The 27,556-nt window shown below is 58.1% G+C and overlaps 1 protein-coding gene across 2 annotated transcripts in view; it reads right to left on the bottom strand.

Moving 5' to 3' along the window:
* FRMD5 (FERM domain containing 5) overlaps nucleotides 1-27,556 on the bottom strand; it is a 49,088-nt gene that overhangs the window by 7,973 nt on the left and 13,559 nt on the right. For both annotated transcript variants that reach the window (XM_041718333.2, XM_030281014.4), the window contains exons 2-9: nucleotides 7,331-7,435; nucleotides 6,996-7,038; nucleotides 6,507-6,585; nucleotides 4,297-4,394; nucleotides 3,761-3,884; nucleotides 3,044-3,131; nucleotides 667-755; nucleotides 31-94 (exon numbers count right to left, since the gene is read on the bottom strand). In XM_041718333.2, the coding sequence (XP_041574267.1) occupies nucleotides 31-94; nucleotides 667-755; nucleotides 3,044-3,131; nucleotides 3,761-3,884; nucleotides 4,297-4,394; nucleotides 6,507-6,585; nucleotides 6,996-7,038; nucleotides 7,331-7,435 (690 nt within the window). The remainder of the gene's footprint in view (nucleotides 1-30; nucleotides 95-666; nucleotides 756-3,043; nucleotides 3,132-3,760; nucleotides 3,885-4,296; nucleotides 4,395-6,506; nucleotides 6,586-6,995; nucleotides 7,039-7,330; nucleotides 7,436-27,556) is intronic.

Genomic DNA, 27,556 nt, shown 5'->3' with positions numbered 1-27,556 from the left:
GGGACGTCCACGGGAAGGGAGAGCACTCACCTCCTTCTGACTTACGTACAGGTAGAAAGTCTTCCCTTCGAATTTCATCTTGGTCACCTCGTTCCTGGAGGGACAAGGACAGGCAGGTGGGAGCTGTGCCCACCCAGCCCCAGCAGCTTCCAGAGCCCGTTTTCCATCCCAGGGGTGCCACGGGGTGCTGAGAGCAGCCCTGGCACACAACCCCGCAGCTGCAGTGGGGAACAGCCCGGGGTGAAGCTGAGGGTCAGCGGGGGCTCGTCCCATGGACACTGGCAGTGCCAGCTGCCAGGGACACGCCGGCCAACACCGGACATCCTGCAGGACCTGGGGACAGCTGGGGAGCCCCTGGGGGCTTTGGGATGTGGCTGACGTGGGGACGATGGAGTTTAGTGGGGACAAACGCAGAGAACAATGGGGCAGCAGAGCCCGGGCTGCAGGGAGCACTGCCCGGTGCCCACACAACCGGCCGGCCTCGGACAGCCCTTGGACAGCCCTCAGTCACCCCTCGGCCACTCCTTGGCCACCCCTTGGTCACCCCAGGGGATGCCCAGGGAGCCGTGAGGGGAAATCACCACTGGAAGTGAGCTCACCCTGGAGGTGAGCTCCCCACTTGATGAAGTGAACTCACTCCCCACCTGATGAAGTGAACTCACTCACCACTTGATGAAGTGAACTCTCTTGTTCCCCTGCAGAACCACGAAGCCGAAGGGGGTGAAGGCCAGGAACGCCGCGTTGCCGGACACGTCCTGCAAGGTGACAGCGAGGGCTCGTGCAGCTGCTGGCACAGCTGGCACAGCTGGCACTGGCACAGCTGGCATGTCCCTTGTCCCCTCAGCCCCAGAGCTGGGCACTGCCCACCTGATGTGCCAGTGCTGCCAGCAGGATGTCTCAGTGATCTGTTATCATCTACATTACCTGTCATATTGACATTTATAGAATTCCTGCTATTAATGTAGCACCATGTTATAATTGTTGCAATTAATATGCATTTATATATATATTGTAACTTTATTACTCTGTGTAAGTATATCTAGTTATTATATAGATCAATGCTATTTATTTGGTATATATAATTACTATTATATATCGTTTAATATTGTTATTTATTATATTATCACAGAATATCCTGAGTCACGGTTATCTGTTGTTTTTCTCTATTAAATGTCATACTGACATTAATAGAATTCTTGATATTAATATAAGGCCATGTTATAATTGTTGTGATTAATGTGTATTTATAGATATATATATATTATAACTATATTATTCTGTGTAAGTATATCTAGTTATTATAGAAATATACGCTGTTTATTTGGTCTATATAATGACTATAGTATATATAGTTTAATATGGTTATTTATTGTATTATCACAGAAAATCCTTGTGAGTCAGAAGGGACCCACAAGGATCACTGACGTCCAAGTCCTAAATAAATATATATATATATATTATATATAGCAATTAACCCAGAACATGATAACCCCCAGCTGTACTGGCCTCCCTTGGAGCCCTGCCCAGCCGGTGACCGGGGTGGCACCGAGTCAGTCCAAAGCCCTAATTAGTGTCAGCCCGTTAGCCTAGTCCAAATGACTCCTGAGCCGTCCAAAGCCCTAATTAGTGTCAGCCCGTTAGCCCAGTCCCAATGACTCCTGAGCCAGCCCAAAGCCCAGATTAGTGTCAGCCGGTGAAATGTGTGGCAGTGGCACTCAGGGACATGGGACATGATTAGTGGTGGCTTTGGCGGTGCTGGGGGATGGCTTTTGGGATTCCACGGCCTTTGAGGGCTTTTCCAACCAAAACCATTCCGTGGTTCTCTTTGGCCAGGCTGGGAGTTCTGTCCATCCAAGGAACAGAGGGACCCCGCTGCCCTCTCACACACAAACACAAATTCCTCCAGGGATTTACACACCAAACGAGCACCAAGGGCAGCCCAGGACTCAGGTGAGCCCTGCTTAAGAGAGGAAGAACTTTCTCTGGGTTTGTTTTTTGGGGTACTGTGAGAGCACCATGAAAACTTCAGACAGGATTGAGTCAAGGGACACTGAGCTGAGGATGCTGCTGAGAAGGAACAGCCCCTCATCCCAACATCTCCACAGTCCACTGGGGAAGAGAGAACAGAAGAATCAGCTTCATTTAGCTCTGGTTTCCAGATCCTTTGGGCACATTAGCAGCAGCTCTTGATGAATTAGGCAGAATTCTGCTGATAGCCATACAAGTGTGTATGTTTGTCCTGATAGGAACATTAATTAGTGTAACTCAAATACGTTCAAAAGGTTCTTGAAATAAAAGGATGACTTTTACTTTTTTTTTTTTTGATTTAAAAAATGACCTGACTCTAGTAGCAAAAGTCACAAGTGGGTGGCTGCTGGCAAGGCCACTGCTTCAGAGGAATTCAGAGCAAAGCAGCCTCTTGGGTACTCAGAAACTGCCCATAAACGGGGAACCCCCAACCTAAAAACTTGTGTGTTTGTGTGGCACAATCCAGGGAAAAGCTCCAGGGAAATGCCCCAGCACAGGCACTGCCTGAGAGCAGAATTTTCTGTCTGCTCCCCACATCCATCTGCACGTGCTGGGATGACCAGGGAGCAGAGAGGCACACGCAGCGACATAAGGAGCATTTCCAGCAGCAAACGGGATCACGGGCCGGGCAGGGCAGAGGGATGGGCTGCCCCAGCAGGATGAATGCCTGCTGGCTCCTCAGGCACGTCCTGACCTTGTCCTTCCTGCCCAGTCCTGCTTCTGCAGGAGGGGATGGACCACCCGGTCCCAGCTGGCTGCAAACACTTTCCTTGGCTGCCCTGGGGGGTTCGGAGCCCTCACCCTCCCCATGCCCCTGTGCTCTCACCCTGGCCAGGGATGGGGGAGCTGAGCAGGGCTGATGGCCCCAGCACGGCCCCCCCGAGCACAGCCGGAGCTGCTGGCGGGTGACAGATGCCCTTGGCCAGTCCCCGGCCCCTCAGCCCACCACCAGTGGCCAGGGAGAGGAGCCCAACCCCAGCCCCAGCCTCAGCAACAGCTTCAGGGACTGTTTTACCTTGCACGGGTGTGGGTCAACCCCGTAGGTCTCCAGAGTCTGGGCTTTCCTGAGGAAATTCAGCTCTGAAGTAGCTGGAGCCTGCCCACTGCAGGAGGGAAAAACAGGGAAAAAAGAATATTCCATGGCAGGCAGGCAGGTGGAAGGCAGCTACAGGGATCCTGTTAAGGAGGAAGCATCAGCCCCAGCACATCCCCGTTGATTTTTATGGGATCAGCAGGAGCCCAGCACTGAAGCCTGGCCCATCCTCTCCTGCCAGCTACACCCACGGGAGCCACGCTGGACTGGCAGCACTGGGAAGGGTCAGAGGGCATCTGCCACACTTAGGGATGAATTCCCTAATCGGGGGAAGGAAAGGGGAGCAGGGCAGAGGGCAGCAGCCCCTGGCATGTAAGGACACAGCTTTGCTGGGTTTGGGGGAAGTTAAACCCACTTCCCTCCCTGGGAACCCTTCGGGACACAGCTCCAGAGGCACCGGCAGCGCTGTGGGATAATGGGGAGTGCTGATGGTCCCTGCACCTCGTGTCCCTGGAGAGGGGTGGGGGCAGCAGGGGTTTGTGAGGGTCTCTGTCCCCAGGAGGGTCTCTGTCCCCATGAGGGTCCCCCGGGCTGTGCTGGCTGAGGCAGGAGCAGGTCCCAGCTGGATGTGACACGTGAGTGACAGCCCCAAACGGGGACAGGAGTGCTCAGGTGTCACCAACCCTGCAGCTCCCTTACCTCAGCTCCGACTTGTGGATCTCCGCGATTTTCCTCTCCAGCTTCTCCGAGTGTTTGGGGAAGAACTGGAACTTGGAGCTGTAGCCCTCTGGGTGCTTCCCCGGGTCGTAGTCCCCAATCTCAGCTGGCGGGAGACAGATGCAGTGGGGAAGAGCAGCAGGAGCAGAGCAGAGTGAGCTGCAGCCCCAGCCCGGGAACGCCGCTCCAACCCCACTGCCTTCGCCCCGGGAGGGATCCCCTCCTCTGCCAGGCAGTGACTGCATCCCCTCCTCCTGCTGTTTGTGGGGCAGGCCCCCAGATCTCCCCCCCACACATTTATCCACTCCTCAGCTGCAGGAGCAGGCAGGAGGGCAGGGGCTGGATGGGCCTGGGGGGTTCCTGGGGACACCGTGCCCCTGCACAGGTGTGGCCCTGCAGCGCCCACCCCCCGTCCCCCAGCCCAGCCCAGGTGGGTGCCCTGGCTGTGGCAGGTGCAGTGACCCGCTGCCAGGGCAGGAAGGGCAGGAAAAGGGAATTGCTGCTCCCCAGAGCCTCACCCTGCAGGATGTAGGCAGCCAGCAAGGCGGCGTCCGACGTCTTGCACAGCAGCCGCCCGTGGTACAGATCCCTCTTGATCTGCAGGAAGACCAAGTACCTGGCACAGGAGGAGAGTCTCTTTATCAGCACGATTTAATTTGCCCAAACAGCCCCTCTAGACATGGAATACCTGCACCAGACACTTGCTCTGACATCTCTCTCCCAGCAGCCCAGCCTGGCACTCGCAGGGCTGGCCCTGGCCAGGCTCTCACGATGTAGAGCCCAGCAGTGCCTGCTGCATTTCCCCTGGGTGTTCAGTGTCCCCACGATGTGATTTTCTCCTTCCCAAACTTCCCGTGTCCTTCTAGGTCTCGGGGTATGCACCCACGTCCCTCCTCCGTGCTCGCTGCATCACCCAGGGCCTGTGAGCCCCATCCCTGTCTCCGTGCCCAGTTAAAGGACAAACTGTGTCGGAAAAATTACACATTCCAATAAATTTAAACCTAAGCAACATTTGGGGCTGCGTCATGTGGCGTTTGGGAAACCTTTCACTGGTAAAACACAAGTCAGGGAGTGAGGGAGCAAAATGGAGTGCTCAGAAATGAATTTAAATAACCAGACTTGCACTCTGCAGTCCTCGGTCACGCCTCATTGCTCAAATCTCAGTTTATGATGAGGTATGTCATTAATTTTCACAGATAAAACACATTAAAGAGAAATCTTGATATTAGAGTGGGCTCAGTCCAGGGAAAAGTGAATTTTAAGCCTGGGTTCCAGCTGCAGCTGCAGGCACACCTCAAAGGGCAGCGAGCAGCAGCAGCTCGCCTGCATGGGGGCCTCAGCCTGGACCTGTGGGGCTGACAGAAGGCAGAGTTAGATCAGGTTTTGGGAGGAAATTTGTCTCTGTGTTCCACCCCCTGCCACGGGCAGGGACAGCCCAGACCAGGCTGCCCCAGTGGCAGTGCCTCACCAGCCTGGCAGAGCAGGATTTCTGATTCCTCCCCCATCCCAGCTCAGCCTGGCACCGGGAAGCCATTCCCAGCCTGGCACTGCAGGATCCTGCCCCGGCCCGGGGAGGGACCCCGCAGGGCTCTCGGATGTCCCCGCAGAAGGTGCCGGCCCAGAACGCTCCAGAGGAGGCTCCAGCCCTGCTGCTGGGGGCCAGGGCTGCTGGGGACCCCCGGCTCCTTTCCAGAGCTCTGCACTGCTCTCACGGGGCTCTGGTGTCCTTCCTCCTCCTGGGCACCCCCAGCTCCTTTCCAGAGCTCTGCACTGCTCTAGTGGTGCTTTGGTGTCCTTCCTCCTCCTGGGGACCCCCAGCTCCTTTCCAGAGCTCTGCACTGCTCTCGTGGGGCTCTGGTGTCCTTCCTCCTGCTGGGGACCCCCAGCTCCTTTCCAGAGCTCTGCACTGCTCTCGTGGGGCTCTCGTGTCCTTCCTGCTGGCAGGAGCAGCAGCAGGAGCCCCTAAAGATAGAAACTCAGGAGAGGCAGCTCTGGCAGCGCCTCGCCAGCGCTGCTGACGTCTGATGGCTGGCAGGGAGCCTCAGGGGAACCGAGGCACTCAACCCCTTCCTGCAGCCGAGCACGGTGAGGACACCCCGGGCTGGGCCGTGCTGGGCCGGGCACAGTGCTGGGTGCTGGGGTGGAGGAGTCGGAGGGGCAGCGGCTGGGCACGGAGCTGGGGCCGTGCTGGGAGGGCTCTGCCCTGGGTGTGGGTCTGGAACTGGCTGTGGCATGTGGGTCTGGAGCTGACTGCACCCGGGATGTGGGTCTGGAGCTGGCTGCACGCAAAGACCAAGCCAGGGGCTTTAATCACAGAGCCCAGGGGTGGCTTATGCAGGAAAGGACCTTAAATCCCATCCAGTGCCACCCCTGCCATGGCAGGGACACCTCCCGCTGTCCCAGGAGCTCCCAGCCCCGTCCAGCCTGGCCTGGGACATCCCAGGGATCCAGGGGCAGCCCCAGCTGCTCCGGGCAGCTGTGCCAGTGCTGCCCACCCTCAGCCTGTGCTCCTCACCAGGCACGGCGGCTCCAGGTGCTGACCCAGCACAGTGGGGTCTCCTGTGCTTCTCCCCCAGTGGGAACAATCCCAAAGCATCCGGGCTGGCTGGGAAATGCCGTGGCTGCTGCTGTTCCCTCACTACACGAGGCCCTGAGCTGGTCCATCGCTCCTGGCCCAGCCAAGCCCCCGCTGCTGGCGCTGCCAGGCCCCTCACCTGCCCATCCTCACCTGGTGATCTCCTCCTTCAGCGCCGCGGGGTCCGTGGGGTAGAACTTGACACGGAAGCACATGGTGAAGGGGGGCTGGGCTGCAGGGAGCGGGGACACCGTGTCACCGAGGGCAGGGCTGTCCCTTGCACCCCCCTGAGCCAGGTCCTGCTGGGGCTCACCTGCCTTGCTCCCCAGACTGCCCTTGGGGAGGAGGGCAGAGCTCCTCCCTGCAGATGTCCCTGACAAAGCTGTGGGAAGTGCCAGTGGCTCTGCCTACCCAGCACCCACCCCACTCCCGAGTGTCCCTTCCTCACCCCATCACCCCTGTCCTGCTCCCCGTGGGCGCTGCTGCCCCGTGCTGCCTGTGGCTGCCGTGGGGCTGTGGGACAATCCTGCTCTCACCCACCGGAGCAGCTCCTGGGGGACCCCCGAGGGGACAGGCTGGAAAAATGGGAGCACATCCGAGCTGGGAGGAGCAGAGTCTGCCCAGACCTGCTGCAACACTCACCCCGCATCTGCTTCACAACCGACTTGGTAAACTCCAGCCAATGCTGAAAGGAAAAAAGGCAATTGGAGCCCGACAGCCGTGCCTGGACCAGGTGGGGAGGATGAGGACGAGGAGGGTCCTGCTCTGGGTGAGAAAAGCCCCTGAGTGCGGGTGAGTGGCCCTGGAAGGGAGCAGGGGCACTCCTACAGCCCTGGCGTGGGGATCCAGCCCATCCACCCAGGGCTCTGTGCCCACCCACCCACCCGGGGCTCTGTGCCCACCCACCCACCCGGGGCTCTGTGCCCACCCACCCGGGGCCCTGTGCCCACCCACCCGGGCAGGGGGGCTCCTCTCACCCTTTGCTTGTCGGGGTCCACAAAGCGGATGCCGAAGTAATCCTTCTCCAGCAGGTTCAGGTGGTGGCACAGAAGGTCGAACAGGTACTGGCCCTTGGCATCTCTCTGCAGCACAAAGAGACTCGGTGGCAGCCAGGGCGGCGGGGCCGAGCTTGGGGGATGTGTGTGAGGGGTCTGGAGCTTGGGGGATGTGATATGTGTGAGGGGTCTGGAGCTTGTCAAGCGGCACCGAGGACAGCGCAAACCCCGCACAGCTCCCGTGGGACACTCTCGGCTCCGGAGCCATCTCCCATCCCACCCGGGGGCAGCGGAGTCGGTTGTGTCCCATAAGAAGGGATGGAAACCCCCGGGCCCGGGTGGGAATGTCCCCGGGAGGAAATTCCACACCTGGGCCGGCTCTGTAGGGGAGATCATCGCCCTGATGAAAAGCATTATCGCCCTGCAGCATCTCGCATTGTCCCCCTGCAGCATCTCGTATTATTCCCCTGCAGCATCTCGCACTATCCCCTGCAGCATCTCGCATTGTCCCCCCGCAGCACCCCGCATTATCCCCTTCAGGATCTCGCATTGTCCCCCTGCAGCATCGCTCCGTCCCGGGCTCTCCTCACCTGTCTCCCCGCCCAGCTCGCTGCTAAACAAAGCAAAGGTTTGTTCGGGCAGCCTGCGGCGCTGGCCGCTCATCCGCTCTGCCCCCGGGCTGCTCCTGAGCAGAGATTTGGCCACCACATCCCCAAAATTCTCCTCTCTGCAGGGATCCAGGGAGCTCAGAGCCCTGAATCGCTCCCGGCTGGATCCCAGAAGGACTGCCAGACCCACCCGGGCCGCTGCTGCGGGAGGGGGCTCGGCATCCTGTCCCTCCTCAGAGCAAAGTTCCCGGGATGTGCTCCCGGGATGTGCTCCGGGGATGTGCTCCGGGGATGTGCTCCAGGGATTTCTCCAGGCTCCGCTCCCTCCCCTGCCCCAAACCAGCCCGGAGCCTGCAGAACCCTTTCCCTGCAATCTGCACAGAGGAATTGCCGGGAAGGACACAGCAGACACCCCCCAGTGCCTGGAATCTGGTGAAAGTGTGAAACCACGGATGGCATTACAGGGAAAATGCTCCCTCTTTGATCTCTCTAACTTGAATTAAACATATTCTAAATTAATCATTAGCAGAATGTCTTTCAGGAAATTATCTGAACTGCCTTTACAAATCACGACTTAAAAGAGCTCCCATTGCATAACACCGGCTTAAATATTCCATGTTTGGATCTTTACATGTTCTTATAGAATGAGACTTCTGTCTGTCTGCAGGATTTAGAGGTCAGCCTTCTGGGTGCCCAGGCTGATGGAGACCACGGGCAGCTGCTGGCACAAGCTGGGAGCCAGGCTGGCACCGAGGGCTGGCAGGAATGCCACCACCTGCCCAGGACTGCCAGTGTCTGAAGTGCCTCCCAGGAGCCAGGGAGGTGTGGGAATGCAGGGCTTCCCTCTGGCTGCCCTGGAACCCTGGCAGGGGTCAGAAACCCCCTGGACAGAGCCCCCAGAGACACTGGCTGTGATCTCTGTCCATGGAAAAGAGTTTTCAATCTTACAGGATGAATTACCAGCTCTGAGTGTTTGATATCAGTAATAATTAAGTGTGACACGGGTGCAAAAGTAAAATTTTAGGATTCTAGATTAGGGGTTCAGAGGGGACAAGATGGAGGAAATTGGGTGTGCCTTGTCCTTTTTCTCCTTCTTCATGCCCTCCATGTTTCACTGTGGTGTTGGCATTTTTCTGTTGGTTCAGGCTGGGGACACACTGTCCAACGTAGGTGACAGATATTGGCACGTTATTGTAAATCCAGCACAGGCAGTTTGTGGTATTTAATGTTTGTACCATCCCACTGAGGGCAGAGCCCCACACGCTGCCCTGCAGGACAGAGCTGCGGCAGGGCAGCAGAACATGTTAGAGATAAACAGAATAAACAACCTTGAAACAGCACAGACCAATTATGGCTTCTGCTTTGGCAACGGGGCAGAAAGACAGAGACTTTTACAATCTCAGAATCATCAATACTTCAGATTCCGACACCCAAAGCCACGGAAACATCTTCACCCCCCAGCCAGCCCCAACCCCACCTCAGCGCTGCCACTCGTGGGGCTCCAGTGCCTCATTCCCCCCCAGCTGCTCCACGGATTGAGCCCAGGATTTACAGAAGCAATGGAAGCAGCTGAAAGTGGCTCCTTCCTGCGTTTTTCGGGTTGGAAATCTCCTTGTGGGCTGCCCACTCGTCCCTGCTTCCTGAGCTTAGGAGGAGATTATTTTTTTAAAGGAAACTGTCAAAAAAAAAGTCTATTTTACAAAGTGAAGTTTAAGCTTAAGTCTCTTTGGCAGCAACATCTGAGCTGGGAGAGATCAAAGACCCTCCAGCTCCTCTGCCAACATGAAGAGATTTTCACCAGCAATTTGACTGCAATATTGTGGTTTAAATGCTTCATTTTCCAAGTTCAGCACCGTGCTGTACGAGCCCAGGATTTATCATCCCTCGGACAAAGTTAATGTTGGCTCTGCAGGCAGGGCCAAGTCCTCCTGCCTGACAGCTCTCAGCCCTCACCGCGAGCCAGAGCCTTGCTAAGCCCTGGAATGAGGAGGAAACGGCCAAAAATAAGCCTGAGAATATTCATTTGGTGGCGGGGAGTAAGCAGCTCTGAAGCCCAGGAGGAGGGCTGGGGCAGAGACCCCTCCCTGCAGGGACCCTGTCCCAGGAGGGGCTGGGGGCTCCCCCGAGGGACAGGACAGGGCTGGGGGTGCCTGCACCCCCTGGCCAGTGGGGCAGGGGGACACCCGGGGCTGAGGGGAGGTGAGGGGACGGGGTGGGAAGGGTCTCAGAGCCCCCCTGCCCTGGCAGGGACACTCCCACTGTCCCAGCTGCTCCAGCCCCAGTGTCCAGCCTGGCCTGGGACACCCCAGGGACCCAGGGGCAGCCCCAGCTGTGCTGGGCACCTGTGCCAGAGCCCCCAACCCTGCCAGGGAACAATTCCCAATTCCCAAAACCCCACTGGACACTGCCAGTTCGAAGCCATTGCCCCTTGTGCTGCTGTGATGATGAGAAAGGAGCTCTGGGAGCCACAGGACCTCAGGGGGTGCCCACCTGCCCACCCGGGAGATGGGGAGGAAGGCAAAGGGCTTTTACATAACTCCAGTGTAATCCTGTTATATTTATAGCATATGCATTTTGGTATTAATTCCCTGTTATCTCTAATCCTTCCTCCTCGCTGACACAGTCATTTCTGTCTTCAAGACTTAGCTGGGCAGTTTGAGCCAGGAGTTTAAAAGCTCTTCAGGAGGAAAGTTCCTAATGAAGGGACCCACGGAGCCTTAAACTGCAGATTATTGACTGCTCTTAATCCTCCGCAGGCTCCCAGACCTTTGGCATGCTCAGAAGGCTCCACCGGCTCTCCACCATGGAATTTCAGCCACTGGTGTCCTCATTTAGGAAATTCTGCAGCGGGACAGCAGCTGAGCAGATTTCAGAACCCGTTAATAATCAGGAACTTGTGCCAGGAGCACTTCCCCGGCCCCCACGGCACCTGGGGAGGGTTTATCTCCAGTTTTCCTGACAGCTTCCAAGGGCTTTGCAAAACTCCCTCTGTGCTTTGCCCTGGGCATGGGGCTGGAGGGATGCTGAGCACCCCGGGGTGCCAGCAGGCTGCGATGAGCCCTGTGACTCGCTTGTACCCCACAGGTGTCCCCAGAGCCTTGGTTTTGTGTCACAAAAACCAGTGGAAGCATTCAGTATGAGCTGCCAGACTGAAGCCCGGGGCCAGCAGGGGCAGCCCAATCCCATCTGAGGGGGGCCCTGCACCCCGAGCCTGCACCAGAACCAGGGCAGGATTTCAGCTTCCCCAAATCATCCCCAGAAAAGGTGTGGATCCCTGCGGGCTCTGAATGCAGGGGGGGAGTGTGGGGGGTGCTCAGCTCATGCTTCCCGATTCAAAACCAGAGCCAAAATAAGACAACAAAAATAAGGGAAAACCCTGACTGCAAACACAGGGCAGACGCTCAAAACCCCGATGCAGACTCAAAACTAAGAACAGCCTCAAAAATAATTAATATTTCCTTCTCCCAGAATTGCACCTGGGGAATAAAGAGCATCATGCACCAAGAGAGGAGCTGGAGCCCCGTGAGCGAGGCAACAGCTTTAATCTGTGCTACAAAAATGACCATATGTGGGATCCTTCCGGGAGACTGCAATCAGTCGGATTAACATGCTAATGAACTCTGATGTGCCCAGCCACGGATCTTTGTCCTGGGAGAAGCGGCGCTGCTCCCTGAATATGAGCAAGGACTGGTTTTGACAGCCCGGGACAGGCTGGGCTGTGAGAGGGCTCCAGGGAGAGGCTGGCGGCATCTCGAGGTGTGAATGATGCACACTCACAGAGGGGAGAGAGCAGAAACTTCCCAATCAATAAACCTGGCACACCTTGAGCAGCAGCGAGACACAGACAGCGCAGGGGGAGTCAGGGATGCTGCGGGACTCAGGGATGCTGCGGGAGCCGGGGATGCTGCCCAGCAATCACAGCGAGAGCCGAGCTGCTCCCTGCCATGCCCCATTTCCCCCCAGGGGTGCAGAGGATGCCAAGCAGGGCTCCTGCTGCCCACAGCTGCTGGCAGCACGGCCCCAGGGCTGCCATGCCCAGTGCCACCCCGTGCCAGCCCCTCCTGGCCAGACCCAGTGTCCTGGCTCACCCCTCAGACAGACTAAAAAATCCCCCCAAAGCCTGAGCCAAAAAACCCCACTTTGGTTCCCAGATGACTCAGAGCCAACTTCCCCCCGCTTTCCAGGCAGGTTTTTCCCTCTTAATGAGGATTTGGGTGGAAGGAGAAGCTGGAGCTGCAGAGCGGTGCTGAGACCCTGCACATCACAGATCCTGCACATCACAGACCCTGCACATCACAGATCCTGCACATCATCACAGACCCTGCACATCATCACAGACCCTGCACATCACAGACCCTGCACATCATCACAGACCCTGCACATCATCACAGACCCTGCACATCATCACAGACCCTGCAGGGCCACAGCTCCTCTCCTCTGAGGTTCCAGCTGCTCAGTCCACAGCAGGCTGTGGTTTCAGCAAAGCAAGGCAAGAAAAACTGCTTTGGTGGCTGCCGTGGGCTCGTTTCCAAAAGCTGCTGCCGAGATCTCAGAACGGGCACAAGGACAGATGCATTTGTCATCTCGGCAAGGCCCTTGTTTTGCCGCTGGGTTTAGCGTCTCAAAATACATATTCATTGAAATGCAAATGTCTGCTTTCACCTGGGACCCAAGAAAAGCCCTGCCCAGCGAGCACTGACCTTTCCCGGAGTGAACAGTGACCTTGCCCTGCCTCTGCTCCCCTGCCCAGCCCCGGGACACAGCGCTGGGGTTCTGCAGGAGCAGGGCACGGAGCTCCTCCGGGCCCTCTGACCCAGAGCTGGCCATGCCAGTGCCACCCCCGGTGCCACCCCGGTGCCACCCCGGCTGTCCCCACCTCCCCGTGCAGCCAGAGGTGCCTGGGCCATGCTGAGCCCGGTGCCAGGTGCTGGGGACGGTCCCTGGCAGCACAGGGCACCCGAGGAGTTGGCAGGCACAGCCCTGGGTCAGGCAGGAGTTCAGTTCAGGATGTGCCATCCTCCCTGTGAACTCTGGCAGGAGCAGAAGGAAAGCTGCCACTCCACCCATCTCCCAAAGTGCCCAGCAGGACCCAGCTGCCCACAGCCAGCCAGAAGCAGGATCATTGCTTTGTTGGGTTTTGCAAACAGAAACGAGTGACCTTATTTCTGCTCTGTCCTGAGCGCTGGCACGTCCCTGCTGTGGCTGCATCGCAGTCCCTGGCAGGGGACACGGAGGGCTGGGCACTGTCCCCTGCTGCCAGGCACCAGGACACTCCTGTTCTGCGGGAAGATCTGTTCCAAGCCCGCTGTAAGCTGCACCCCAGCCCAGCCCGGGGCAGGAGAACGTGACCCCACAGGGCCGAGCCCACCCCAGCTCCCCCGGGGCTTCCCCTTCCATCCTCACTCCATGGAGCAGGCACAGAAAAGCCAGGTGAGGGAACCAGAGCCCCTCGGCACCCCTGCACCCTCCCTGGTGCTGAGCTGAGGAGCAGCCCGCAGAGCCAGCCCGGATTTCACCAGCAAACATTTCCCACGTTACACTCTGGGAGGAAGAGATCCAACCCCACAGGCAGAGCCTCCATCGCTCCGAGCAGCGCTGTTCCCTGGAGCAGCACCCCAATCCTCTGAGCAGCGCCCCAATGCTCTGAGCAGCACCCCAAGGCTCTGAGATGCACCCCAAGGCCCCAGCAGCCCTGTTCCCAGGGCACAGGATGTCCCCAGGGCACATCCCCAGGGCTGGGCTATCCCAATTTGGGCACACCCCAGGGATGGGCACTCTTCCCTGCCAGGTGTGGCTCCCCCCAAGCCCCATCCTTGCCTGGCAGGGGTCGGGGGGCCAGGGAATGCTGCCAGCGGGCACAGGGCTCTCAGCTCTCCCTGGGCTTCCATTCAGACCGAAATGCAGCCCGTGCCACCCTCCAGATCCCGCTGAGTGACGGGGCAGCACCTGCCAGCTCCAGGGGCCCAAAGAGCAGCCCCTGCCCCGAGCCTGGAGCATTTCTGCTCCCGGAGGGAATGTGGAATTACAGACAGACAGAGTGCCACCCGCCCTGCCAGCCCATTGCACAGACCCCTGCCAGGTCAGCTTCCTCAGCACTGGTAAAATCAGCTCTGGCAATGCTAAAAATCAGAGGCACGAGGAGAAACTGTCTGAATTCCACGTCTGTGTCAGCGTCCCACCCCGGCCAGGGCAGTGACACTGCTTTAAATGCTGCTCAGAATTGCACATTTCAAGATAAAAATAATCCTCAGAAACACGGCCCAGGGCTCTCCCCGGGGCCCAGAGGCAGCTGAGCTCCTTCACAGCCTGAGTTTTGGGACAGATGTCTGATGACAGCAGCAGCTCTGCCCGCTGCAGCCCCGGGCAGGGGAGGCCACCGAGCCCCGAGGGGAGGGACTGTCCCTGTGCCACAGAGGGGTCTGTCCTGTGCCACAGTGGGTCTGTCCCTGGGCACAGTGTGTCTGTCCCTGGGCACAGCGGGGTCTGTCCTGTGCCAGGCACAGCGGGGTCTGTCCCGTGCCACAGCAGGTCTGTCCCGTGCCACAGGAGCCCTCTGGCAGCATCCCTGGCACTCAGAGCACACTCATGTTGCTGGGCAAAGCCTTTGTTCCCAGCCCAGATGGCCCTGTAAACTGCCCCAGCCTGGCTCAGCCCTGGGCATGGCTGGGCTGGCATGGCTGGAGATGCCCTGGGAGATGCCAGCAGGTTTTAGCTGTCAGGAGGAGCAGGGCTGGGCCCACGAGTGCTGTCAATCCTGCCACTGCCACGGGGCTCCCAGATTCGGGGGCACATTGCCCACCCCAGAGCCCAAGACCCCTGGTGTAAGCTGTGGGGCAGCACCTGGGCCCACCCAAAAGCTGGAGAGGGGCAGAGCTGGGTGCCCGTGGGCAGAGCTGGGTGCCCGTGGGCAGAGCTGGGTGCCCGTGGGCAGAGCTGGGTGCCCGTGGGCAGAGCTGGGTGCCCGTGGGCAGAGCTGGGTGCCCGTGGGCAGAGCTGGGTGCCCGTGGGCAGAGCTGGGTGCCCCTGGGCAGAGCTGGGTGCCCGTGGGCAGAGCTGGGTGCCCGTGGGCAGAGCTGGGTGCCCGTGGGCAGAGCTGGACACTCGGGCTGTAACAGAGTGAAATAAAGGAGATGGAGGTGGTGGAGACACGCAAACATCATGCTGGAAAAGCCCTCCAAGGTTCCAACCCTGCCCCCAGTTCTGGGATGGACTGAATGCTCTGACTCCGGAGTTTATTTTAAACCAGGGGCCTGCAGAGGCAATAAAAATAATTACAGTAATGAAGTCATCGTGCCTGCACTATCACATCGGATTATCTCAGGGCTGACAGAAGATGAGTCCCCGAGGAAAAGTCTCCCTTTAGTCAGGAGTCAGCAGGGCTGCCAGGACAGCCTGGGCACTGCCAGGGTCAGCAGAGCCCCCCACCACTGCCAGGGCCAGCAGAGCCCCTCACACTGCCAGGGCCAGCAGAGCCCCCCACCACTGCCAGGGCCAGCAGAGCCCCCCACACTGCCAGGGCCAGCAGAGCCCCTCACACTGCCAGCACAGCCTGGGCAGGGGGGGACACCCGAATTCGGTTTGGAGAAGGCTCTGGGGGACCTTGGAGAGCTACAGCAGGACTGGGGACGAGGATGGAGGGACAGGAGCCAGGGAATGGCTCCCACTGCCAGAGGGCAGGGGCTGGATGGGATATTGGGAATTGGGAATTGTTCCCTGGCAGGGTGGGCAGGGGCTGGATGGGATGTTGGGAATTGGGAATTGTTCCCTGGCAGGGTGGGCAGGGATGGATGGGATATTGGGAATTGGGAATTGTTCCCTGGCAGGGTGGGCAGGGCTGGATGGGATATTGGGAATTGGGAATTGTTCCCTGGCAGGGTGGGCAGGGCTGGATGGGATATTGGGAATTGGGAATTGTTCCCTGGCAGGGTGGGCAGGGCTGGGTGGGATATTGGGAATTAGGAATCATTCCCTGGCAGGGTGGGCAGCCTGGCACTGCTGCCCACAGCAGCTGGGGCTGTCCCTGATCCCTGGCAGTGCCCAGGGCCAGGTTGGACACTGGGGCAGTGGGAGGTGTCCCTGCCCAGGACAAGATGGGCTTTAAGGTCCCTTCCCAGCCACAGCAGTGTGCAGGAATGTGTAAAAAATCCAATTCCAGCTAAGCTCAACTCCTCCCTCACTGTTCCTTGTAAACAATCACCAGTCCCTGGGCGCAGAGACCCTTTCCCTGCCCAGCTGCCCCATCCAGAGCAGGAAGAGGCAGCAGGAGCACCCTGGAGCTCCTTCCCCTTCCCACAACATCTTGTGCCACCGATTATTTCTAGTTATTCATGTTAAAAAGGGCCTCAGCCCCCCTCGGCAATATTTACCTCCCTTAATTAAAGATGGCAGCCATAAACATGAAATATGGACAAAAGGAGATTTTAATAAATGCTGCCTCAGGGAGCCCAGAGCCAGCCTGGAAACACTTCATATCTGCTGCTGCATTGTTGTGGAATTCAGGCAATATATGGCCACATAAAAGCAATATTAAAAATAATTACCATAAATTAAGCCCGGGTGGGGGGGAAGTGGCTTCCCACAGATTTCTGAGGAAAAGCCACGAGCCTGCCTCGCTTCTGCTCCACCTGACGGGAGAGCCCAAGCCCGGCTCTGCCTCCCAGCACAATAAATAACAATAACCCCTGTTCTGCCTCCCAGGCCCGCTCTCACTTGTGGATTTCAACGTGGCCAAACCTGAAATAATTACTCAGTGCCTAATTAGTTTTCCCCTGCCCTGAGGAGCAAGGACCCAGCTCCCAGTCAGCATCCAACAGCAGGATTCAAATATTTGCATTCAGGAAGACAAAACTCTCGGCAAAGTCCAGGTTTAAGCGTTTAAATTGGAATTTCTTTGGGACAGGGACTTTGGGCACTTCAGGGTTATGCAGAAACTCATCTTGTTTTGCACCTCTTTGGAGAAGGCTCCCAAAGTCTGGTGGAGAACAGGACTCTGGCAATAAATGAGGGTGAGTGTCTTCGTGGGCAAACCCATCCTCTGAGCCTGATCCAAGAAGGATCCGCTGATAGCAGAGGACAGGCACCAAAATCAGTGAAAAATGAGCCCTGTCAAATCTGTTTGAGCTTTTGATGAGTTTAAAAATTGGTTAATAAAGGCAACCGTGCCAATTTAATAGATTTAGACTCTGGCAGACACTTAACCTGGTATGGCATGACATTTTGATTAAAAATCAGAGCGATACAAGAGCAACACGACACGCGCTAACGGGATTAAAAGCTGGCTGCAACGCAGTTAGGATGCTGCCACTGCTGGGTGGTTTAGCAGGGATCCTCAGCAGGGAAACAGGTCCAGCTCCCAAGGTTTGAAGCAAAAAGCCACGAGGAGCCCAAGCAGGGCTGTGCAGGGAGCAGGAAGGTGCCAGGTCAGTGGTACTGAGCAGCTGGAATTGGGAATTAATGCAAGTTAAAAATCAGTGTCCAGGCTGTGGCTGCCCAAGGCTGGAATGCTCCAGGCCGGGCTGGAGGGGGCTCGGAGCAGCCCGGGGCAGTGGGAGCTATCCCTGCCTGGGTGAGCTTTGAGATCCTTTCCAACCCAAACCTTTCTGGGCTCTCCCGGTGGTTTCCTCTCCGCCAGGCCAAGTGCACGCACTGGGGATGGGAAGGATGCACATCCACCTCCTCTCTTCCTCCAGTGCAGCAGTGCTCCCCCAGGCTGGAAACCCCTCCTGCCTCGGGAGGGGGTTCGAGGTGGGAACCCAAACCGAGGTGGGAACCCAAACCGAGGTGGGAACCCAAACCGAGGTGGGAACCCAAACCCAGGTGGGAACCCGAACCGAGGTGGGAACCCAAACTGAGGTGGGAACCCAAACCGAGGTGGGAACCCAAGCCGAGGTGGGAACCCAAACCAAGGTGGGAACCCAAACCGAGGTGGGAACCCAAACCGAGGTGGGAACCCGAACCGAGGTGGGAACCCAAGTTGAGGTGGGAACCCGAGCCGAGGTGGCCCTGCAGGATGTCTCCAGGGGCTGAGAGGTGCCAGCTCCTCACCTGAGGGCACGGGGTGGTGACAGCGAGGTGGTGACAGGGCACGGGCCATGGGGTGGGCAGGAGGGGCTGTGGGGACCTGTCCCTGCTCCCCACAGGCTGAGCGGGGCAGGAGAAGCCTCAGGCTGCCCCCACAGACTGAATCTCCCGTGTACATCCCCAGCAACATCAGCACCTCGGCGCTTTTAAATCCTCACCCCAGCTCTGACGCTCTGCCAGGACTCAGCAGCAGTTCGGACTCGTAGGGATTTACATCTGCAAAATCTGTGCCTCAGCCCCAGCCCAGCCTCACCCAGACACTCCCCAGGGCAGATCCCAGCCCTGAACCTTCTCCCAAACCAGGGGGAAGGGACGGAGGGGCGAAAGGACCCCACAGTGCCCTGGAGAGACAACGGGCTCCCAGCCCTGAGCTCAGCAGAGTGGCACAGCAGGAGTGACCACAGGGAGTGACCACAGGGAGTGACCACAGGGAGTGACCTCAGGGAGTGACCACAGGGAGTGACCACAGCCACAGCCAAGGCCATGGCACTGACCACAGGGAGTGACCACAGGGAGTGACCACACAGCCATTGGGAGTGACCACAGGGAGTGACCACAGGGAGTGACCACAGGGAGTGACCGCAGAGAGTGACCACAGAGAGTGACCACAGGGAGTGACCACAGGGAGTGACCACACAGCCACAGGGAGTGACCACAGGGAGTGACCACAGGGAGTGACCACACAGCCACAGCCACGGCACTGGGCAAGGGAGTGACCACAGGGAGTGACCACAGGGAGTGACCACACAGCCACAGGGAGTGACCACAGGGAGTGACCACAGGGAGTGACCACACAGCCACAGCCACGGCACTGGGCAAGGGAGTGACCACAGGGAGTGACCACAGGGAGTGACCACACAGCCACAGGGAGTGACCACAAGGAGTGACCACAGGGAGTGACCACAGGGAGTGACCACACAGCTACAGCCACATGGAGTGGCTACAGGGAATGATCACATGGAGTGACCACAGGGAGTGACCACAGGGAGTGACCACAGGGAGTGACCACAGCCACAGCCACGGCAGTGGCCACAGAGAGTGACACTCGTGGGGATGCTCTCCCCTCCCGAGCCGACTCCTTCTCTCTGCAGAGAGCCACAACCACGCCAGTCACCGATAACTCTGACTTCTAATTTTACCTTTTGAATAAAACCAGCAAGAAGCCCCACCAAATGAGGGGTGAGCATCACCAACAGCGTGGGACAAAGCAGGCCCGTGGCTTTTGGGGAGCTTCAGTCAGACAAAGAGAGACAAAACCTCATCTTTGCCCTTAGTAAATGCTTCCCACACCTTTACACTCGCTGGTAAAGTAACACTCAGTCCTGCCAATGTTACACCAACGTCACCCCCGTGACCAGATCTGGTGGTATTTTGGGCACTAACTGGGATTAAAACCACATTTGGCACCTGGTTTCTCCCCCAGATCTCTCTGCCTCCTTCCACCTCAACTGAACTTGTAAAATCCCGGTTTCTAGCCTTCTGTTTTTCACTTTTTGTTGTTTTGTGTGGCAGCCACTCCAGGCTGGATGAACAGCCTGGCTCCAGCAGCTGTCCCAGATCCCTCCAGGTGCCTTAAAACACAAGTGCAAATTTAGGTAGGAAAAAAGGCCGAGGTTTTGCCCATTTTAGCATCAGAGCCCAACACCCTGCTCACCCCTGGCCCTGCCACCACCCCCAGATCTGCAGCAGTGCCCTCCCCAGCCGTGTGCCTGGAGCACCGAGCAGCAGTGCCAGGGCAGCGCTCGTCACGCCGATGCTTTTTGACTAATTACTGCTATAAAAAGCAAAAAGCTGTCAGAGAGAATTATTCAGCTTCTGCAAGAGTGAAACAGAGACACGTCTGAGAGGAAATGGTGCCCCTTCAGACTCCAGTGGTGCCTGCAAGGATGAACTCAACCCCTGCAGCACCTGCCAGTGACATTCCTTACTGCACCCATCCCAAAATGCTCCAAGTGCAGGGAAAAGGAGGTGGAAGGCAGCTCGGGGTGCAGGAGAGGCTTGGGGAGCAGGAGTCCCGGAGGGAGGGTTTGATTCTGCTGCCAGAAGCACAGAACAGTTGGGGTTGGGCCTCACATGCAGCCCCCAGGGCCAGGGGTGTGAGAGGAGAGTTTGTCCAAAACCTCTGCCCCGTCCCTGCTGGGCCAGGGGTGTGAGAGGGGCAGAGTTTATCCAAAATCCTCTGCCCCCGTCCCTGCTGGGCAGCCCCTCGCTAAAATCAGAACCTCAAAACTGGATCCAGAGGGAGCAGCATGGGCAGAGTAACCAGAAATCCTCAAAAACAGAGGGATTAACCATCCATTAATTGTCCTGGGGCAAAAAACCACAACGAGCTCATTTTTGGCTGAGCTGTTTCTGACCACAAAAATCTCTTTCATGTCACGGCCTCTTCCCCTTCTTCCACTGGCTTGGGTTTCCAATTTGTTCACTCCAAAGCCTCTCTTGGTGTTTGCATTTAAATTTTCACCTCCACTGATTTCCCGAGCAAAAACCCATGGGGTGAGCAAGGAGCTGAGAAATCCTGCCCGGGCCCAGGGCTGGGGCACAGTGGATGCAGCAGCGCTGCTCCCAGCTCTGAAATCCTCCTCCCACTGCAGCAGCATCCCACAGCCAGGGCATCTCCCTCCCTGCCCCAGGGAGGGGTTCCAGGCCGGGCTGGCCGGGCTTGGAGCCCCCTGCTCTGCAGAGGGTGTCTGTGCCCATGGCAGGGCTGCAGTGAGATGGGCTTTCAGGTCCCTTCTGCTGGGGAAACACCCACAGCACGGTGCTCTCCACCCTTTTCCACTCCTCATGGATTCAATTTACCCCAGCCGTTATTTTTTGTCATGGTTTGATAGTAAATCTTCGGTGGGCTGTGCTGAAGGAGCCGGTTCTGTGAGCTGCTCTCTGTTCTCCAGCACAGAAAAATATTGCTGCCAGATTTTGCTTTACAGCGAGCTCTGCCACTCAAGTGATAAAGGGGATTGGTTCCAAGGCTCCAGGCAGGCTCGGGGCAGCTCCCTCAGGCACAGAAGGACTCAGTCAGTCAGTCAGGAATTCCTACAAATGGCCATTAATGGCAATGGCAGCGAGTCACAGACAGATGTGTGGGATGTAAGAACCACCCGGCCCTGGGGCAGCTCCGGGGACACCTCTGGGCTCCCCAGCACTTCCCCAGGTGGGGTCTCACCTGAGCGGGGCAGAATGGCCAGAATGCCCCCTCTGCTGCTGCCAGGCTGGGGATCAGCCCTGGGCACGGGCTGGCTCTGGGCAGGGGAGATTGTCCTGTTCAATTCTCCTGGATGGAGCTGAGGGCTCACCCTGGCTCTGGACAGAGGAGTTTGCCCTGCTCACCCCTCCTGGATGGTGCTGAGGGCTCAGCCTGGCCCCAGTGCCTGCATGGGGTGAAGAGGGTGGAAATCCCGAGGATGGGAACGGTGTGGGAGCAGCTGCCTGGCAGGCAGAGCGAGGAGCTCAGGCTCTCCTCCTCAGAGAGCAGAGACAGAGGTGACACGGCCATCGTCCCCAGATGCCTTCACAGAGAGAAAATATCAGCTCCTAAAGGGCTCTTCAGTCAGCTGGAGAGAGGCAGCACAGAGCCAGCCCCCAGGGGCTGCAGCAGACGCGCTTGGATCGGGAACAAGATGCAGTTTTTAAAAACAAGAGCGATTAAGTCGCAGAATAAACTGCCCTGGGGGTGGTGGATCGCCCGGCTCGTGGTGCCACCGAGAGCAGCTCTGCTCCAGCACGGCTCCAGCCACAGCTGGGGTGCCTCCACACTGCTGGCAGCTCCCAGAGCCTGGGGCAGAGCGAGGGAGGCGGCCCAGGGATGGTCCCTGGCACAGCACATGCCCCAGGACAGCCCTGGGCTCCGGGTCCTGGTCTGCCCCGTGGCTCTGAGCTTCCACTGGCACCCACTGCCCCATCCCAGCAGTGCCCAGGCCAGGCTGGGTGGGACCTGGAGCACCCTGGAGCACCCTGCCCCCATGAGGTTCCCTGGTAGAGCTGGATGAGCTTTAAGGTCCCTTCCAACCCAGACCATTCCAGGATTCCATGACCACACCTGGCACAGGTGATGGCACATGTGGCTTCTGTTCAAAGAGCTGAAGAGGGGCAGAGGTGACAAGGTGGGGAGGTGGCCCGTGGTACCCAGCCCTCACCACCACTGGTTTCCACAGACACAGACTTCTAAACAAAGCAAACGATCCAATTTGCAGTAAATTCTCCCTCTGGAGCCCAGCAGGACGTGGCAGTGCCAGCACAGCACAAAGGGTGGGACAGGGGGCAGGGATAAACGGGATACTTTGTGAAAGGGATGGAATATGGCACAGGGATGGTTCCCCACAGCCCCAGGACTGAGGAGCAGCTGGAGCATCGCTGGAGGAGGATGCTGATGCCATGGCAACGGGGCGGTACCGCAGGGATCAAGGACACGGTTTCGCGGTCCACGTGCCGAGGATTTTCCAGCCCCTCTCCCAGGGACTGTGTGTCGATAACAGTTGCATCCTATTCATCCTGGGCCCTTCTTGTCCCCGTAAGGAGCTCTCCAGGAAAACCTGGAGAGCGTTTCCTCGGAGGCGCCGCGCCAGAGACGCGACTCGGAGTTAAGTGGTTTGCTTCGCTGGCAGCTCCTGCCATGCCCACACGCTCTGAAGTACAGAGCTGATTAACTATTAACAACAGGGCACTGGAATCCACACGTCCTGCCCCCGTTTGTGCCACTTGTTCCGGAGCCCCCGGGGCTCTCGTCATGGCTGGGACACACCGTGGGCACCCCCAGCCCGCTGTGCCCTGCCCTGGCACTGCCTGATGCCCTGCAGCTGCACATTCCAGAGGTTTGGGTGATGATCAGCTGAGGTGGATGATGATGATGATGATGATGATGAAGAATGACAGGGCACGGCCCTGTGTGCGCACAGATCTACCCAGTGCCCCTCAAGGATAACGCCACATCCATGTGAGTAAAGCATGGAATTACTTTCCTACTTACAGAGGGTCAGACTCAATGATCTTGGTGGTCTTTTCCCACAGAAATGATTCCATGGTTCTGTTCAATACAGGGATATTATTACTGTGCTATTACATTATTTCCTGCCTAGAAGGAACCCTGGCCTTCCCCAGCAAGGTCTGGCTCCAGTGAATCCAATCCCTCATCCCTCTGGCATTCCTGTGCTGTTACAGCTGCTGAAATCTGCCATGAGACCAGGAGCTCCAGCGTGCCCAGAACAGCCCCACGCAGGCACAGGCAGGGGTCCAGCAGCACTTTGGAAGCTCTGGGCACAGAAGCAGCACTGGATGGTGCTCATTGCGGCCCTGTGCTGTTCCCAGAAATGAGTTTGTTGGATCAACATGGCCAGGCCCCCTCTGCTCAGTCTTTGGGCACAAATGCCACCCTGCAGCACGGAAGGTGCCCAGCCCCACTCAGAGGGGCTCAGGACTGTGCCCAGCTCAGGACCGTGCTGCTGCTGATCTGGGGGTGCTTTCACCCCTTTCCCTGCCTCCCACCCAGCCCTGGCTGAGCTCAGCTGTGGTCACTCTGGGCTGCATCCCCGAGGATGAGGGATCAGCAAACCCAACCCGCAGGGAGAGGATGAGGGATCAGCAAACCCAACCCGCAGGGAGCAGGGGCTGCCAAGCCCAGCTCTGCAGCCACTCCGTGCAGCCCAGCTGCTCCCAAATCCTGGGATTTACCACCTCTGCCAGGGCAGAGCTGCCCTCTCCAGGAAGAAACTCCTGCTCATGCCCAGCCCGAATCTCCCCTGGCACAGCTTCAGGCTGTGTCCTCTTGTCCTGTCAGACTCCATGGTGCTCAGAGCAGCTCCCCACGCCAGCAGTCCCCACATTGCAGTGTGGCTCTCCAGGCACAGGATCCAGGCAGCAGCCCTGGTTTCCATTCAGCCTGTGCCATGAGTGTCATCCCTCCTCAGCATTCCCGGCTTCCCACTCGCTGAGCAGCCCACGCCAGCGTGGCAAACAACCCAGCCCTTCAAACACGCACACAAGTTTCCTTTTCTTCTTTAACCAACAACCACTGTCACTAAACCCCCTTTCTGCTTAATGCAGCTCTGCATCAAAACACCTCCGAGGCAATTCGTTTATACCAGGAGAACTTCTGAGGCTGGAATTTTCCCTGATGGCACTGCTGGAAGGCTACAGCAGCCCAGCAGGTCAGCGAGTTGAAAGCAGTATTTCATCTGGCAATTTATTCAAATCAACCTTTCAAAACATGAAATAAGCCATAAAGATGGAGACTGCCAAAGGCTGCAGAGCCGAGCTCCTGCGTGGAATGACCAAGCAGGAGCAGCAGCCGTGGGACACCAGCCCAGTGCCCGTGCTGGGGACAGGCTGGGCCAGGGGGGCTCAGGGTGACACTGGTGGGCCTGAGGATGGAAAGGTGGTTTTGCTAATTGCTATAGTACCTGTGCAACGATCTGGGCACCCAAGAGAAGTGTGGAAAGCCACCAGCACCCAGGGGAGTTTAGAGGCTTTGAACCCCCAGGTGCGAGCCCAGCACAGCCCAGAGCCCACCAGCCGAGGGGAACTCCAGCCCAAAGGAAGGTTCTGCTGCCCTGCAGGGGAACGGGGAGCTGGGACAAGCAGCCAGGCGTGCCCTGGGGGAAGAAGAGCCCCTCTGTGGCGGGCACACGGCGGGCATTGTCTGCTGGCCGCTCGCCCCCGCAGCCGTGCCCGGGTCGGCATCGAGGGCTGCCCCCGCTCGGGCATCGGCTCCTCGGCCACAGCACAGCCACAGCCACAGCCATGGCCATGGCCACGGCCAGGCTCTGCCACAGCCACGGCCTCATTCCCCAGGGGACGGAGCCAGATTGGTCTGTCCATGGCCTGGAAGCAGTTCCTTAAAGCAGGAGGATGCGGGAGGAGTGCTGGGCACCCGCTCCATCCCCAGTGCCCCGGGGCGCAGAGACACCTCCCGAGCCACAGCTCTGGGGCAGCTCTGGGGCAGCTCTGGGGCAGCTGTGGGGCAGCCTGGCAAAGCCTCCCCCTGGCACTGGCACGGCCAAACCCCACAGCCTCCTGCAGATCAGAGCCGTGGGAGTCTCTGGCCTGGGAGAACCCTCTGGGCAGCCTGAGGGAGGAATGCAGGCAGCAGAGACACACAGGGAGCACTTCCCACGCCAGAATCCTGCTCCAGCATCCTGCTCCAGTACCTGCTCCCGTATCCACTCCAGAATCCCACCCCAGAATCCACTATCCCTCTCCAGTGCTCCCTCTGGGCCAGGCACATTCTTCTCTCTCTCTGGATTTTTCATAGAGGAGCACAGAGAGAAGAAAGACAAAACAATTTCTATTTCTCTCCTTGTTTTTCCCCTGTGGAATGTGTTGGGAGAATTGTTTACCTGGGGTGTTGCTTGGTTGGGTTCTGGTGAGGATTGTTTGAGCTGGTGGCCAATCCAACCCACCTGGGGCTGGGCTCTCAGAGAGGGTCACGAGCTGTGAGTGAGTTAGATATGGGAGTTAGAAAAAGTAGGTGTGTAGTTGTAGTATCTCCTTTAAATAGTATATTAATGCATTATAGCATAGTTCTAATAAAGAAATCATTCAGCCCTCTGCACTGCAGTTGAACATCATCATTTCTTCCCACTGGGTTCACCTGCATTTACAACACCACTCCAGTACCCACTCCAGTATCCAGAATCCCACTCCAGAATCCCACTCCAGAATCCCACTCCAGAATCCCACTCCAGAATCCCACTCTGCCTTCTGTTCTGCCAGAGCAGTTCCTTCCCACTGTCCAGGCACTGTTTGTTCACTTGTTCCACATGATTCAAGTTCACTCCCAGTTAATCCCCTGCACCTCCTGGGTCAGGAAAGGATTTTCACATTTCTCTCCCCTCACACACAGGATCCTCAGGATCGAGCCCCACCTGCTCTCCGGAACACTTTGCAAACTCTAAATCCTGATGGTCCCCGAACATGGTGGATTCTGAACAGAAACTTGGTTGTTTCTGGGTCTGCTTTGAAGTCTGGGTTCCACAAGGAGCCGTTTGCAGCGTGGGAACGAGGGTTGTGTAACGATTTCTCCTGGAGATAGCGGCTCTGCAGGAGCTGCCGTCGGGAGCCTGGCACTGGTGGAACTGGCAGTGGAGGAGCCCAGCCTTGGGAGTTATTTTTTTGTAAGTGTTAGTATTTCATAATAAAGACTGTGGTTACTAATCCTAGGGAAATAAAGCAGCTGAAGAGGCTCCTGCTCTGATTTGTGTTCGCAGCAGCCCAGCCTGGCCTGGGGGCTGGCACTGCTGCTTGGCAGGCTGAGCCAGAGCCTGCCCACATCCAGCATCCCGGGGCACTGGGAAGGGGTCCAGGCTGCAAACCCAGGGAATGCTTCCCCCTTCTCCTCCACACACTCACTCCCACCCCAGGAATGGGTCCCTGCTCTCCCAGCCCCATTCCAGAAGCAAACCCAGACCCTCAGTTTCCCTTCCCCACGTTACTTCCCTTTGCTGCCCCGGTCTGCAAAGCCCCTTTTGCTTCTCCTGCATGAGGCTGTGGTGGTTCCCCTTCTGCTGTGCCCTGAGTGCCGTTCTGTGCCCTCCCCGGGTGCCCCCGTGCCCAGTCTGGGTGGGACACGCTGCGCTCAGAGCTCTCTGCAGCTGGGTGCCCGCAGGGAGCTGGGTGCCCGCAGGGAGCTGCTCCTCTCTGCAGCGCTGCCCGCCCCAGGCCATCTGCAGCTTTCTGGACGGTGGTCGCTGTTTTTGTCCTGGTTTTGTCCTGTTTTTGTCCTGCTTTTGTCCTGGTTTTGCCCTGCTTTTGCCCTGGTTTGGGGTCAGCTGCCAGCCCAGCTGCGGTGACAGCTCCCACAGCAAACCCCGGCCCCAGCACACCAAGGACTCCGGTTTATGTGGGGAGAAGCTGCCCGGGACATGGGCTGGCAGTGCCAGGAGCCCCACCCCTGCAGCAGACAGGTGGCACCATGGCTGTGGTGGCCGTTCCTCGAGAGCCGCTCGCCGGACACCCACAGACAGGCCCCGGCACCGAGGGCAGGGCTGGGCTGGTGCCACGCTCAGCCTGGCACGGCAGCCCTGGCTCCTGTGCCAGCAGCTCCAGCCGCTCTCCCTGCCAGCCCACCCTTCCTGCAGCTCCCCACCAGCCCCTGCCTTATCCCAGCCCTGAAATCGCTCCCTGCTCCCAGCCCTGCACAGCTCCAAAACACAGAGCACCTCTGGTTTTAACCTCCCAGGGCACTGTCCTCTCCCTGTGGCAGGACGTGAATCCCTCCCTGGCAGGGTGGCAGCCCTGGCACAGGTGCCCAGAGCAGCCGGGGCTGCCCCTGATCCCTGGCAGTGCCCAAGGACAGGTCTGGGAGCACCTGGGACAGTGGGAGGTGTCCCTGCCATGGCAGGGGGGCACTGGATGGGATTTAAGGTCCCTTCCAACCCAAACCATTCAAGGATTCTGCAGTTCCAGGATTCTATAACCACAGTCCAATCTCAACAAGGAGTAAGACCATGGAGCAAATGCCAAGTGCTGTTTGTGCACCTGAATCCTCCTCAAACACAGTTAAATCTCTGATGTCCTCTGGGACTTT

Source organism: Taeniopygia guttata, chromosome 10 (genome assembly GCF_048771995.1).
Source record: "Taeniopygia guttata chromosome 10, bTaeGut7.mat, whole genome shotgun sequence".
NCBI lineage: Eukaryota > Metazoa > Chordata > Aves > Passeriformes > Estrildidae > Taeniopygia > Taeniopygia guttata.
This window is presented reverse-complemented; position numbering and strand designations above follow the sequence as displayed.